Source organism: Onychomys torridus, chromosome 14, assembly GCF_903995425.1.
Source record: "Onychomys torridus chromosome 14, mOncTor1.1, whole genome shotgun sequence".
NCBI classification, from domain to species: domain Eukaryota; kingdom Metazoa; phylum Chordata; class Mammalia; order Rodentia; family Cricetidae; genus Onychomys; species Onychomys torridus.
The window spans coordinates 68,545,138-68,560,055 of record NC_050456.1 but is presented as its reverse complement, the minus strand read 5'-3'; the positions used below and the strand labels follow the sequence as shown (position 1 = coordinate 68,560,055).

Genomic DNA, 14,918 nt, shown 5'->3' with positions numbered 1-14,918 from the left:
TGATTCAGCTTTGTGCTTCCTAGGCTGTTCTAACATGTGAATATATATATGTGTGTGTGTGTGTGTGTGTGTGTGTGTGTGTGTGTGTGTGTACATATATGTATATATACATATAAATATATACACAGAGAGAGACATATATATGTATGTGTGTGTATGTATGTGTATATATATATATATATCTTACTAGCATGGCTAACAATATGCTATTACAAACAATGATGCAAAATACCCTTGAATGTGTGTGTGTGTGTGTGTGTGTGTGTGTGTGTCTTCACTCATATGTGATTGTAACAAGGGGAAAATCCCTAAGAGCGAAATTTGCTATTGAAAACACTTTATCTATAAGTGGGCATATGTATATACATTTGGATATTTTTGACTAATTTTATTTTTAAATTATTGGGCAGGATATGCCAAAATAAATGTTGTTATTAATGTTGTAAAATAATGCATGCTGATTTCTTCTTTCTTCAAGTTCAACAATCGGGCTCTCTGGTTCATTGATATTCCTAGAGAAAGCATCACAGTAAACACAGGTAAGAGGGATCTGAAGTAATTCATGTACTCATGGGTCTGTATTGCCACATTCAGCAAATAAAAGCATTGACTTCATGTAATAAATTACACCTTATCTCATGTGTTGTTGACAGACATTTCCTGGGGAGACGCAACACACGTGTCTACTCAGCCCAGAAAGGGAGCCAGCAGCAGACTGAAGTAACTATTATACCAGCGTCCATTTTGGGGAACCACTAAGTTTTTTCAGGGGCTTCCTAAGCATGTTATGAGGGGTTCCTCATGAGGAACAGGGATAACTCAAGTGTGTATGCATCACCAGAAAGCTCACCCTAACTTGGGTTGTGACTCCCCAAACCTACAGCTCTGTAGATTTCTACAAGCTTGCTGTAGCTCCACAGTCGGGACATCTCTCTTTCCTGGGATGTCTAGTCAGTCTCTACCCTCTGCAACTGTTACTCGCCCTTACACAGTTGGGTGGAGGCATGCAAGAATCTTCCACAATTCTGTTCTGGATTTGTACCCTTTGGTTTACCTACTGAAACTGGTGAGCCAAGGCTTGCCCTCTGGAGGAAATGTTTTAATTTGGACAGAACATTATAATTTGGAGGAATGTTCCATACAACATCATATAAATGCCTCATATAATTATGTGGGACATACTAATAATTATTTGTGGTTTATCTAAAATTCAAATTTAACTGGGCATTTTCTCTGGCAGTCTTACAAGTTGATTGGACTAACATGTTTGTATTTTATAGCAGTATGTGTTTTTATACCATCCTTTATTTAAAACAAACCCATTTTCTAGATGGAAATTGTAATGCTGGGGAAATTGGGCCTTGATATATTTTATTGAAGTGGAATTAATCTGAAAATGTTACAGGATGTAATATGTGATATATTATTTTGTTATGGAATCTACTCATAAGTGGTGTGTGGAAGCATAACATCACACACTGCTGTAAATACCCAGAGGGAGAAGAGGAGGAGTATCAAATTCCAGGAATTGGGAATATTAAGCTAGTGGACCAAATTAATACCTTTTCAGTTGTGGGACATACTCCCATATGTGAAAAATGGTGGGATTATTATGATAAATGCAAAATAAATACTGAATTAATTTTGCCTATAGAAAATAAGAAATATTTATTTTTTTATTTCAACATCTCCCTGCTTCAGCCATCATAATTGCCTATAGCCATTCATCTAGGGATGGAACATAATTCTCCCTTCAAAAGTTGTGATGTGGACTGGTGCTGTTTGTAGATGTAACCATCTTGTTAAATAAGAAACACAGGGCCAATTGCAGAGTTAAAAGCCAAGAGGTCAGAGCAATAGTTAAGAGCTATACCCCTTCACTCACTGTCCTTCCCTCAGCAAGAGACCTACTTCTGTGTGTTTGTCCTTTTTATAGACTTTCTGTTCTGCCTTCTCATTGGTTGTAAACCCAACCACATGACCTCCTCGTCACTGCCTATCTGTAAAGACCTCCAGGTCTTCTATGGTTGGTATTGAGATTAAAGGTGTGTGTCTCCATGCTGGCTGTATCCTTGAACACACAGAGCTCCACCTAGCTCTGCTTCCCAAGTGCTAGGATTAAAGGTGTGCACCACCACTGCCCAGCTTCTGCTATGGCTTGCTCTGATCCCAAGGCAACTTTATTAACATACAAATAAATTCACATTACAGTACAAATAAAATATCACCATATTCAGATTTGTTTTAGCAACCATATATTTGAGATTTTATGAGTGCATCTTTCCTGTCATATAGGAGATGCAATCTTGCAAGTAACATCCTGGTCCTCACTAGCTCTCACAATCTTTCTACCACCACACCAGTGGTTCCACATGTTCTCTGAGCCTTAGGTGTAGGGGTTGTGTTACACATGTAGCTGGGCACTCTATGTGCAGCCAGAAGTTTTCCTGTGTCCTGTAGCTACTTGGTTCCAAGTAAACACACAGAGGCTTATACTAATTACAGACTGTTTGGTCTATGGCCCAGGCCTATAGCTATCTAGCTCTTTCATCTTATATTTACCCAATTCTATTAATCTGGGTATTGCCATATGTCTTGTGACTTTACCAGTGTTCCATTTCATCTTGTTCTCCTGGAAACACTCAGTGTCTCTCTGACTCCACCTTTCTTCTCCCTGCATCTTTCTTGGATTTCCCACCTGGCTGTATCCAGTGTTGCCATAGGCCAAAACAGCTCTTTATTAACCAATGGTAACAACACATATTCACAGTGTACAGAAAGACCATCCCACCGGACCCCATGGTCTGTTGTTCTCTACATTTTGACCAATTATGGCTTTCTCTAATCGTCTTTGCTGCAAAAAGAAGCCTCTTCGATAAGAGGGAAGAGCTACATGTATCTGTAGCTATAGGGAAAGGGATTAAGAATGCAGTTAGAATTCTGTCAGGCATGGTGGCACACACCTTGAATCTCAGCACTAAGGAGGCTTGGGCAGGCAGATCTCTGTGAATTGAGGCCAGTCTAGTCTGCAAAAAGAGTTCTAGGACAGTCAGAGCTGTTACACTGAGAAATCTGTCTGTGTGAGGAGGAAGGGGAGGAATTAGGAGTAAGAGGAAGAGAAGAAGAGGAAGAGGAAGGAGAAGAAGGAGGAGGAGGAGGAGAAAAGAATGCAGTTAGAGATTATAGTAATTTGGAAAAATAGTAATAATAGATCCTCCTCTAGATTCCATGGCTTCATTAGCCACAGGTAATTAGCTAAGTGCACAATACCCAGCGTTATTTCCCTACTGTGTGAGCTTTTAGTCCAATTAGTCAGCTGTTAGCTACTACCAAGATACAAGTGCCACTCTAGGGATAGCTTGCTGTGCTGGTCGCTGTTGTGATTTACAGGCATCACAACTTGGTAGGACTACTGATTGGGTTTCTCTCTTGGCAGTTTGCATAACTCCTTCCATTACTGTGATGGCTAGTCCTCAGGGAGGAAGCTTTGGATCAGATCCAGTTTTATTCCTTCAAGTTGTTTTGGGATATTTGTACACTGTGTAAAGATATATTGCTGTGATTGGTTTAATGAAGAGTTGGATGGCCAATAGCTTGGCAGGTGGTATAGGTGGGATTTCTTGGGAGAGAATGGAAGAGGAGGAATCTAGGGGCAGGAGAAGCCAAGATACACAGAAGGGCAACAGGAGGTACAAGATGGAAGAGAGGTAATGCCATGTGATAGAACATAAATTAATATAAATGGGCTAATTTAAGTTATAACCCTAGTTAAGAACAAGCCTAAGCTATATAGGCTGAGCTTTCATAATTAATAAGAAATCTCCATGACATTATTTTGGAGCTGGCTGGTGGAACAGAGAAAACTTGTTATATATGACACCTAACGTGGGGTTTGAATATCCAAATATAGGGCCTGAAAAAGCTAAGAAAAGTTCTGGACAAGGGGGCAGATGTGGATTCCTAGTCCTGCAGCCTCTCTGGTGGGCCAGTACTCAGCAGCATACATAGATTCCCGTCTGCGGCCTGAAGTCTGGAGCCAGCCACCATCCCTATGCACCAGTGCCATGTGCTAAGCTGAGTCACTCAGCAGCTGACATAAGAGTTTAAGATCTGTCTCGTGTGGTCAGATTATGATGCAGGCACTTAGTAAAGCCAGGTCCAGACACAGCAAACTTCTAAAAAGGAACAGTATGCTTAAAAACATGCTTAGATGCTGAAGAAAGAAAAGAAAATGAGTATAAACAATCATAGAAAAATAGTTTTAAAATAATAAAGTAAAATTTTTAAAGAAAGTGTAAAGTAATATAAAAAATAAGCCACATAATGATGGGAAATACACAGAGCATCTGGATCCTTCATGGTACTTTGTTGACTTGGGATTTTTTTGAATGTTGATGAGCAAATGACAGCTGCTGAGAGACATGGGATTATGGGAAGGACTTCTGGATTAAACCAGCCTATATGTTTTAGAAATGTTTCAGCTTCAGGATGGAAGTAAAGAAATACGTTGTGTTAGGGGAGAGGTTATGCCTTTGTTTCCACAGGAAGCGAAAGGCTGTGCATTAATAGAGACCAGATTTGACCAAGGGAGACCTCCTGAAGATCTTGACTGCAGACATGGGAAAGGAAGACAGAAAAGACTACAAGACAGGTGGCATGTCTGCTGATCCCTCAGCGTGGGAACAGCTCTGAGACTGGATGAAACATGATAAATTTTGTTTGCTACAGAGTCATCATGACTTATTAATTACATGGCAGCCTCTTATATGGCATGGATAGAGATTTATATTACAGTTTGGTTATATGGTACAAACAAACTTATAAAGTTAACAAATGCCTTTTACCTGCTCAAACATAAAAAATCATCTTTAGCTGACTTGTGCACACTGTACATTCCATACTTGTATTAATACAGATATATGTGTGTGTGTATATATATCTCCTTTAAATATTTGTGTGCTGCTGGGTAGTTGTAGCACATGCCTTTGTTCCAAGTACTTAAGGAGACAGAAGCAGGCAGATCTCTGAGTTCAAGGCCAGCCTCATCTATAAAATGAGTTCTAGGACTGCCAGAACTGTTACAAAGAGAAACCCTGTCTTGAAAAACCAAAGAAAAAAAAAAGAAAAAGTGAAAAAAAGTTTGTGTGTTTTCAGAATAAAAAAGGACTTTACACCAATAAAAGTAAGTAGCCCAGATGATCCAGCTTCTCAGAATGCCTCAGTAGCAGTTTTCTCAAAATTCTGCATCCAGAACAGCTTCAAAGCTGCTAGCCGAGATGGTCCAGCCTCACAGACTATTCCAGCCAAGAGTTCAGATCAGCTCTACACTTTCCTATCACACAGAGACTAAACAACAAAAAAAGTAATACAGCTAGTTTTCCCAGGACTTGACCATTATCTCCATTTTCTCAGAGTCCCCTTAAAAAACTATCATCCTCAGGCAGCAAGAAGTAATTTTAAGAATACAATGCCCATATTCCAAAGAGGTGAGGTGGGTGGTTTTTTGGTGGATTATAGATGTTTTTCATTGTTTATGAGAACTGATTAAAAATTGTTACTGGTCAGGGTCAGGAAAAGAAGCTGAACAAAGTAAATTAGATTCAGAGATCTAGTTCTGAAAAGAAAAAGAGGTGATATAGAAATTATAGATAAAAGGGTAAGGGTGGACTATTGAATCTACTTTCAAACTAAAGAAAACAACTACTAATCTCAAATTTTTTAGATTTTATGGATTTTTGTGTATTGATACAAACTTAAGGTTATTTTTGTCAGAACATGCTCTTACATATGTTTCTACTCTTATTTAAGATATTTTTGTATATAGATAAAAATTTATTTTTATTACAAATGTATGTGTGTGTGTTTCTACTTTTGTTTAAGGTGTTATACCTATGCAGCTCATTTACCAATGTAATGTAAACTTCTAGTCCTTGAAAGCTATTATTATAAACTATTAGGGTAATTAAAAACCCATTTTACTAGTTAACTATCTATAATAGTCAAACCTGTAATGTTAGGTATGTTTTCAAGGCCTAACAGAGATAGATATATTTTAAATAGATAGATGGTCTTCAAACACTTCAGTGACCTAGAGAATATGGCATTTAAAATGCTTTAAGAACAATAGGCTTTTTATGACAATGAGATACATCTGCTCCTCAAATCACCAATCTACTTCAAAAAAGGATGATGGGCATCAAAGAACCTCCATATGAAGTTTACTTTTATTGTGGCAGAGTTATCCATTGGGCATGAAACTACCTTAGCCTTGACTGCTGACAGTTTGCTGTCCAAATTGGACAAGCAGGACACAAAAGAAGGCTACTACTGAACTTTGTGAAGACAAGATAGGATAGTCCTTAAAAAATTTCCTGCTTCACAAAAAAAAAAAAAAAAAAAAAAAAATCTGTCAGGTATTCTAAGCATGTAGGCAAAAGATGGATGTCCCAATGTTGCAGAGGAACTTTGGGTGACTGTCCAGGCTTTCTCTCGACCATTGCCAGCAGTCTACAGAGGATGTATCATTGTGGATTTTTGGGGACCTCTCCAGCACTCTGCCTATTCCTGTTCTCATGTGGTCTTCATTTATCATGGTCTGTTATTCCTCATTCTCCCTTTCTGTTCTTGATCTCCTGCTCCCCTAAGCTTTCTTTCCCTCAAATCTTGCCCTTCATTACTCCCACTATCGTCCAGGTTGTTCATGTAGATCTCATCCATTTCTCTGTCATTGGGTGATCCTTGGGTCTTTCCTAGGGTCCCGTTTTTTAGGTAGTCATTTTTTAAATGTTATACTATATATTATAACTAATTACCATCTACTCTTATTCAATACATTTCAGGGATTTTATCCTTAGTGAAATATTAGCCCTTCATATTTTATTTTATTTTGAAACTGTGTCTAACTATGAAGCTCATATTGACCTGGAATTTGGGTTCAAAGACACAGAGATCTTCCTGCCTCTGCCTCCAGAGTGCTGGGATTAAAGGCATGTGCCAAATACACCCGGCAGTATTTTATTTTTAAAACATCTTTACTGCACAATTATCTTTTAGTTCAATTTTAGATCACACCAAGGGCAGAAACTCTATGGCCATCAGTAGTCATCACCAAGTCTTCTCTCCTCACTACCTATCATCTCTCCCAAGGATAAACAATATCTCATTTATTTCTGTCTCTGTTTGTCTTCATATTCTGGCCCTTTCCATCCTCCTATCTATAATATAATAGTATAATTATGTGCCCATGACAACCTCCCATCTCTCCCTAGCAACTTAACCACCCAAGACTCTGGGAACCACCATTCAGTTCTGTCCTATAAAAGCAACTTCTTTACATTCTACATATAAATGAGTGTGCCTGGGTTATTTCACCTAATATAATGTTCTCTAAATTCATCCATGTTGTCTCAAATAATAAGATTTCATAGTATTCATATGAGTGTGAGTATACTACATTTTTGGTATTCATGCCAATGAAAATGGACATTTTGGGTAACTGTTCTAATTATGGTGAATAGTGCTACAAAAATGAGATGCCAGCAGACACATTGATCTCACTGCCTTTGGCTACATACCCAGTGGTAAGAGTGATGGATTATTTTTTTAAGATTTTATTTATTGTTTACTCATTTTTATTTCATGTGCACTAGTGTTTTGCTAGCATGTATGTCTATGTGAGGGTCTCAGATTCCCTGGAACTGGAGTTACAGACAGTGGTGAGCTGCCATGTGGGTGCTGGGAATTGAACCCAGGTCCTCTGGTAGAGCAGTCAGTGCTCTTTACCACTGAGCCATCTCTCCAGGCCTGGATTATTTTCAATATTTTGAGAGGTATTCACACTGTTTTCCCTGATGGCTACATTAATTTACATGCCTATAACACATGTTGAAGGGTTACTACTTCCCTACATCCTTACCAGCATTTATTATCTTTTGTCTTTGGGGTAATGGACATTCTATTATTCATAAAATGATATCATGTCATGGTTTTGAATCATATTTCCATGGAGATTAGTAATGTTTTGTATACTAGCTGGACATTTACATGTCTTCTGAGAACTGCCCATCTTAAAATTTATTTGTTTTCTTGTTATTGAACTATCGTTGAAACTCTGGGATAAATCCAATGATGAATGATCATTTTACTGTGCTAGTGACTTGCATTTTCTAGTATTTTTAAAGATTTATCTACTCTTATTTTATGTGAGTGTTTTGTCTACATGTATGTATATGTACCACCTGGGTATAGAGCTCACATAGGCCTGCATAGAATGTTTGAAACACTGGAACTGGAGGTTCAGGTCGCTGTGGTGGCCCTGCGGGTTGCTGCCAGCTGAACCTGGATCCTCTAGAAGAACAGCCAGTGCTTTTAACCACTGAGCAATCTCTTCAGCTCCTGGTACTTGTTTGAGGATATGTTACCTTAAGGTTCATGAGGAATGTTGACTTGGCATTTTCTCTTTATGGTCAGCCCTTATCTGATTTGGTATCAGGGTGATACTGACCTTGTACAAAGTGTTTAGAAATATTTCTTCTGCTTCATTTATGGGCACTGGTTTGATAAGAAATGATGTCAATCCTTCCTTACGTGTTTAGTCAAATTCATTACTGCCGCCCTCAGGTCCTGTACTTTTCTTTGACAGGTACTTTAAAATAATATACTGTTTCTCAAAAAGGATATGATATTATTTCCTCACGGTAGCTATTGGAGAGAAATTAGGATCTAAATGTATTCGCACTAAGATACATTGCTGTGACAGTAAAATCATTTCATGATTCTTTTCCATTATTTCATCAGAAAATAAGTTTCAGAAAAATATGCAAGATGTGACACATAGATGTAGTGAAAATAACTGTAAAAAGAAAAGGTATTGTTGGTAGTGTTAACATTCTTCCATTTCCACGACATGTAAAAAGTTGCTTATCTTTTATTTTTTAGACATCGCAGCTGTAGAAGAATGGAAAATAAAGGTCACAATGCATGGAGGATTAAACATTTATGATACTGAAGGGACCCTACTGGATCTTGTCCGAGGTAAATATCAGCACATAAAGTAGAATGGGATTCATATACTGTTTGGACAAACTTTGAAGACTACCACACAGTGCCAAATCCTAGAGGGCCACGACCACAGCCTGATGGAGCAAACAAGGAATATACATACATACATACATACATACATACATACATACATACATACATACACACACACAGATATATATATATATATATATATATATATATATATATATATATATATATATATATATATATGGCAGTATGCAGAAATGAGACTAGTCTGTCTGAGGAGCTGAGAGGACCCCTTCTCGCTGAAGCACAGAAAATGATGGCAATGTCTCCTGAGTTTGGAAAGGCTGGCAGGGACTGTGGGAAAAGTGGGGGCTTTTTACTAGCTATAACAAAAAGGCATCAACTGAGTACATTGAGTAGGAAGGTGATACATTCTGACTTAAGATTTGGAAAAGGTCCCAGGGTTGGGTGCTTGTCAGCCAGAGACCTACTCTTGGGGAAGGATGGCAGGAATGGAATAAAGGCCATGGCTAGCAGCTGTTGTATCACCATGCCCAAGAGCTGCCTGTAATCCTCAGGCTGTGGTGCGTACAGTGTAGAAGGTGAGCAGTAGCAGCCAAAAGAATACACTCTGTAAGGAGAGCAGATGGGATTCCTGATAGCCAGGGGTGAGGGAAGTGGGGCATCAAGGATGAACCCTCTGCTTCTTCTGGAGCAATCAAGTAGAGCAGTATGAATTCCTGGAAGTTAGAGACAGGAGGGGCAACACAAGGAAGTGGGAGTCAAGGAGAAAGGTGAGTGTGTGGTTCTAAGTCTTCATTCACGACTAACCTCACAAGAGATGCTTAAAAATCCTGTCTGTACTGCCTCATCTCCAATACAGACTGCAATAGACCCAAGCTGTGTGTCTAAATTCTGTATTGAATACATAAACTGTTTTTAATCACAGGTCAACAGTGACCTTCACATTGGTCACTACTTTTCTCTCTCTCACTTGGCAGCAGACAAACCTCAATTGCTCTCTCGTTTTTTTATTTTCATTTTTAATTTTTTTTCCCCAGAAACAGAATTGTTCTTTAATCAGAACAATTGAAGAGCCTCAGTCTCTCTGAAGGTGTGGAGACTGTGCAAGTGGCAGATGAGAGGTTAGGGACTTTATATGACAAATAGGGGAACTTTGGGAATGTGAGTTTCCATAGGCAACTCAGGTCCCCTGCAGTTGAAAAGTAGTAATCGTGGGAGCCCATTTTCAGGTTCCCCATGGATTTACCCAGCAGGTCTGCATAGAGAGGATGATTGGACCATGAGCCAGGCCTGAGTACAGGTGTCTGAGATGGTCTGCACTTGGCTGTAAAGGGGTGAGGGTGGGGATGGGGATGGGGGTGGAGGTGGTGTTGTATTTGCTCTAACCCTTGGCATTTCTAAAAATACCCTGGGGCAGAGACAGTCAAGGCTTGTTGGTTCCAGGCCCTCTCGAGGCTATCCTGTATTTTCTATCTGTTTATCTCCACATCCTAAATCCTTCTATCTAGTATTTCCTGCTGTTTGCACTCAAGAAAATCTGGGGAGCTGTAGGGTGGTGGGTAAACACCGTGCAGGTAATTACCCAAACAGGTCAGTGTGTTGATCCTACCAGAAGCTTACCAAAGTCAAAGTCAAATCAACTTTCCTGATCAGTTTCTCGCTCACCTGAGGCTTTTAGATCACTAACACTCTCTAGTTCTTATGACTTAAAATACAGCATCTGACCCCAAGCAGCTTTTGCTTAAGGTCAGAGGCACTGTCAATCCAAGAGGAATGAAACTTTCGTGTTCTCTAAAGTCTGGTGTGAATGGCCTGCAAACACATTGCACCCTATGAAGTCAGCTCCTTACCAGAAGCTCTCTGAAGTCCTGAGCAACTTCCTGCTGAGTTACTGTAGTTGACATTGTTTCTTTCCCCTTCTGGCTGTAGCTAGACTGCATAATAAGCAAACAGAGAGAAATTGAACTGCTTTTCTTGCTTTACACAAAGTAGGGGGAAGAGGAAGTTTCCCGAGGTATTTGGGTCTAGACACAGTTGATTTTTTCTGAAAGTTTGAGGGGCTGGAACTGCATTGTAGAATATCAACAGCTAAGAACTGATTCTTAAGTGTCTCTGTTGTTAGAAGTTCTTTGACTGTTTTTTAAATCACACTGTAGCGTTCTTTCAAGTTGACCTGGACCACTTTTGTACTTTTCTGTTACTTTGGTCTCTGATTTTTCCAACACAGGAAAAATGCTATTCTTTTGTAATTTTTAAATAAGAAAGTTTTTTGTTTTTGTTGTTGTTGTTGTTGTTGTTTGTTTGTTTGTGTTTTTTCAATGTTCCTTTTCCCCAGGAGAAAAGAGAATTCCTGTTTTTATATATGGAAATTTGACATTAGCTTCAATGTGTTTCATATCCATGTAGGTATTGTAAGTTTTTACATTGTAGCACTAGTCTTTTTAAGTCCTCCATAGAAGATCATTGCCTACTCCAGCCTGGTGAGTAAGAGTTCCAGTGATGCTCAGGGCTGCATTGAGATCCTGAGGAGAGCCCCACCCATTCCTGCATTTCGTGGAATGCTTCTCAGAGAGGGAAGAACAGATATGGAGAAAAGCAGGAAACTTCTAAATTAGAGCTTGGCGAAAACCAAAGCAGAGAGGAATTTAAAAAAAAAAAAAACTACCTGATTGTTTATAGGAAGGTGATATGCAGTTTTTGATAGGCTGAAGATGTCTCACATTGGATTTTTTTTTTGTTCTGTTAGTCTATTCCCTAGAGACCTTGGTCTCTTGTTCACTGATAAAAATGCCTCTTCTCTACATATACTCTGAGTTTATTCTCCTTTTTATTTACCTACTGTTGTTTTGATGGGATTGCAAAAGGTTCAAAAGGAAATGTATGCTTTTGAAACAGATCCCTCAATTATAAATATCCCTGTTCTGTGTTCCAGTTCTTGTAATGCTAAGCACAGACCATGTGACCATGTATTTTCCATATATGGCTAAATTACTAATTTTCATCCTAAGTGTTCTTCAGCAGTATGATCTTTCTCCAGAGTATTATCAAGAGAATTTCATTCTTCCTCCTTTGCATAATAAAAACTGACCCATTTTTAACTGATGAAGAGTGAGATCATATTAAACAAAAGTTTTTATGTTTTAGATGTTTTACCAGTACACATGTCTGTGCATCAGCTGTGTGCCTGGTGCCCTGGGATTCCAGAAGAGAGTACTGAATCTGCCAGAACTGAAGCTTCAGACAACATTGAACTGCTCTGTGGGTGCTGGGAATCAAACCTAGGTTCCCCTCAAAGAGCAGGCAGTGTTCTTAATCAGTGAACTATCTCTCCAGCCTCTAATATACCCTACCTGCTTTGGACAGCCAAATATTTCCTTGTCGATGTAATTCTAAACAGTCTTATTAAATAAACACAGAGCCAAATAAAGAGTTAAAAGCCCAGAGATTGAGCAGTAGCCAAGAGCTCTTTATCTTCTGGACCTATACAATAGAGCTATCTTGCACTGTTTCACTTGAGATAAAGTTCCAGTTCTGAACAGCTGAACATTTACCTCCTGAAGAGGCCAAGTTGGATGCCAAAATTCTGGTGCAATATGGTCACATCAGCACCTGTGTCTACCAGACTAGACAACAAAACATCATTTATTCTTATTGTTAATTTTGGTATTTGTTCATTTATAGAAGTTTGCCAAACAATTTTCTTTATGGTTTCTCCTGAATTTTCTGTTCTCTCTGTTTCATCTGCCCCATCACCCCAAGCGGCCTGGTTTATTCCAATCAGCATTTGGTTATTTCATTGCTCTGCGTCGGGGTTTTTTCTATGATTGCAGGAAATGTCTGAACTGGATTTATTGAGGGGGTGGGGGCTGAGGCCTGCCTGAGGCCCCTCTGGGAGTTTCCTGACCGATGCAAAACAGCTACCTAGCATCTGAGATGTGAATCCAAAGAGCAAGAGAGAAAGAAAGAAAGAAAGAAAGAAAGAAAGAAAGAAAGAAAGAAAGAAAGAAAGGAAGGAAGGAAGGAAAGAAGGAAGGAAGGAAGCCAAGTGTTCTGGCTAAAGGCTGAAATCCAGTCACATGCACCTGTTTGAGCCAATTCGAGCATGAGCTGCAGCTTCCTTAAGCTCTGACCACGTGAGTTGTTGATTTGGCTGCAAGCAGCTTCAGCTGCAGCTACATTTGAATGCAGCTCTGACCACGAGCAGCCAGACCAGTAGCTCCAGCCAGGCCTAGGGCCTGTAAACTCTGGCCTAGTCAGGGCCAAGCAGGGCCGAGCCAGACCAAGCCGGGCCTGTAACCATCAATTGTTTTTAATGAATTCTTGCCAGATTGGGAACCAAATGTAGACGTAATTGTAAACAGTCTTATTAAATAAGAAACACAGAGTGAAATAAGAGTTAAAAGCCCAGAGACTGAGCAGTAGCTAAGAGCTAAGACCACCTAATCTTACCACTCACTACTGTCCTTCCCCTGAGAGAGAGACCTTCCTCCTGTGTCCTGTCTTTTTATTGCCTTTCTGTTCTGCCTTCTCATTGGCTGTAAACCCAACCACATGACTTCCTCGTCACTGTCTGTCTATACAGACATCCAGGACTCTATGGTTGGTACTGAGATTAAAGGCATGTGTCTCCATGCTGGCTGTGTCTTTGAACACACAGAGATTCTGCCTGCCATGTTATCGGATTAAGGGCATGTGCTACCACTGCCAGACTTCTGCTTAATAACTTACTCTTAGCTTTGATCCCCATGCAACTTTATTATACAAATAAAATAACATTTCAGCACAAATAAAATATCACCATATTTCCTTTACCTACTTTTTCCAAAAGCTTTAAAGAAAAATACTGATGTACCAGTTTCAAGAGTACTGCTATATTTAAATGCCTAAATTTGTCTTCCACAGAGCCTATTCTGCAGTGGACTCTTGGATCTGAAATAAGTAATTCACAGCTCCAAACAGTGTTTCCACATGTGATAGACATCAAAGTGGCAAAGTGCCCCTGTGCCAATGATGTGGCATTATTTGGCTTTATTTTGAACTCGACATTTAATGGTAAGTTTACAGTCTGATTGGACGTTAGAAATAACCAGTTGTTTTATATTTGTTAAGTGTGGTTTTTAGTGGAAATACGCACTAAATGCATACAGAGAGTAAAATGTATTGTTTGTCACTCCACCTCTTCTACTTCCCAGTGTGATATGCTAGGAGAGATACTCCTTTGTTGTGGCCTTTTGTCATTTGAATGGTTACTTCAAACTGGGCATGATGGTGCATGCCTATAATCCCAGCTATTTGGCAGTCTAAGGCAGAGCAGTTGAGTTGAGTTTAAGGTTAACCTAAGACACTTATTGTTTCAAAACCAATTAACCAAATCAACCAGTCGGTAGCTACCTTGATTCACCTGTCCTCTGTTCTTTGCAAGTTTGTTGCATCTTCCCAGAGATTGTTTATTGCTTCTAGTCTGTCTCCTTATTTCTTCTCTATGCATAAATCAAAATTGTTATTCCTGAGACACTATCTTATTGTCTTTATACATATATATTTTTCAATTATTGTTAAATATCTAATGGCATATGGAGGAAAAATAGCTGTTATTCTCTAGATGCTTGTTTATCACACTTATGGCATCAAATGTATGCATTTCCCATACTGAGCAATTTTTCTGTTTACTGAAGATGCCAAGTGGGTATCCTGTGATTCACTTCAAATCTGGCAATAGGTAGAGTCAACATCAACTCTCACAAGTTAAAAAGACTCTACCTCCTATTTCAGATTCCAGTCACAAGTGCCAGATTGTGATCTGTGCTTCTAACCTGGCTGTTATAAACTGAAGAATCCCATAAGTCCCTTCTTAAATTCAAGAT

General features: G+C 39.2%; 1 protein-coding gene across 1 annotated transcript in view; it reads left to right on the top strand.

The window, feature by feature from the left end:
* Positions 1 to 14,918, top strand: part of LOC118595286 (cation channel sperm-associated protein subunit beta-like) — a 139,116-nt gene that overhangs the window by 19,075 nt on the left and 105,123 nt on the right. The window contains exons 4-6 of the mRNA XM_036205647.1: positions 479 to 539; positions 8,938 to 9,033; positions 13,957 to 14,106. Coding sequence (XP_036061540.1) covers positions 479 to 539; positions 8,938 to 9,033; positions 13,957 to 14,106 — 307 coding nt within the window. The remainder of the gene's footprint in view (positions 1 to 478; positions 540 to 8,937; positions 9,034 to 13,956; positions 14,107 to 14,918) is intronic.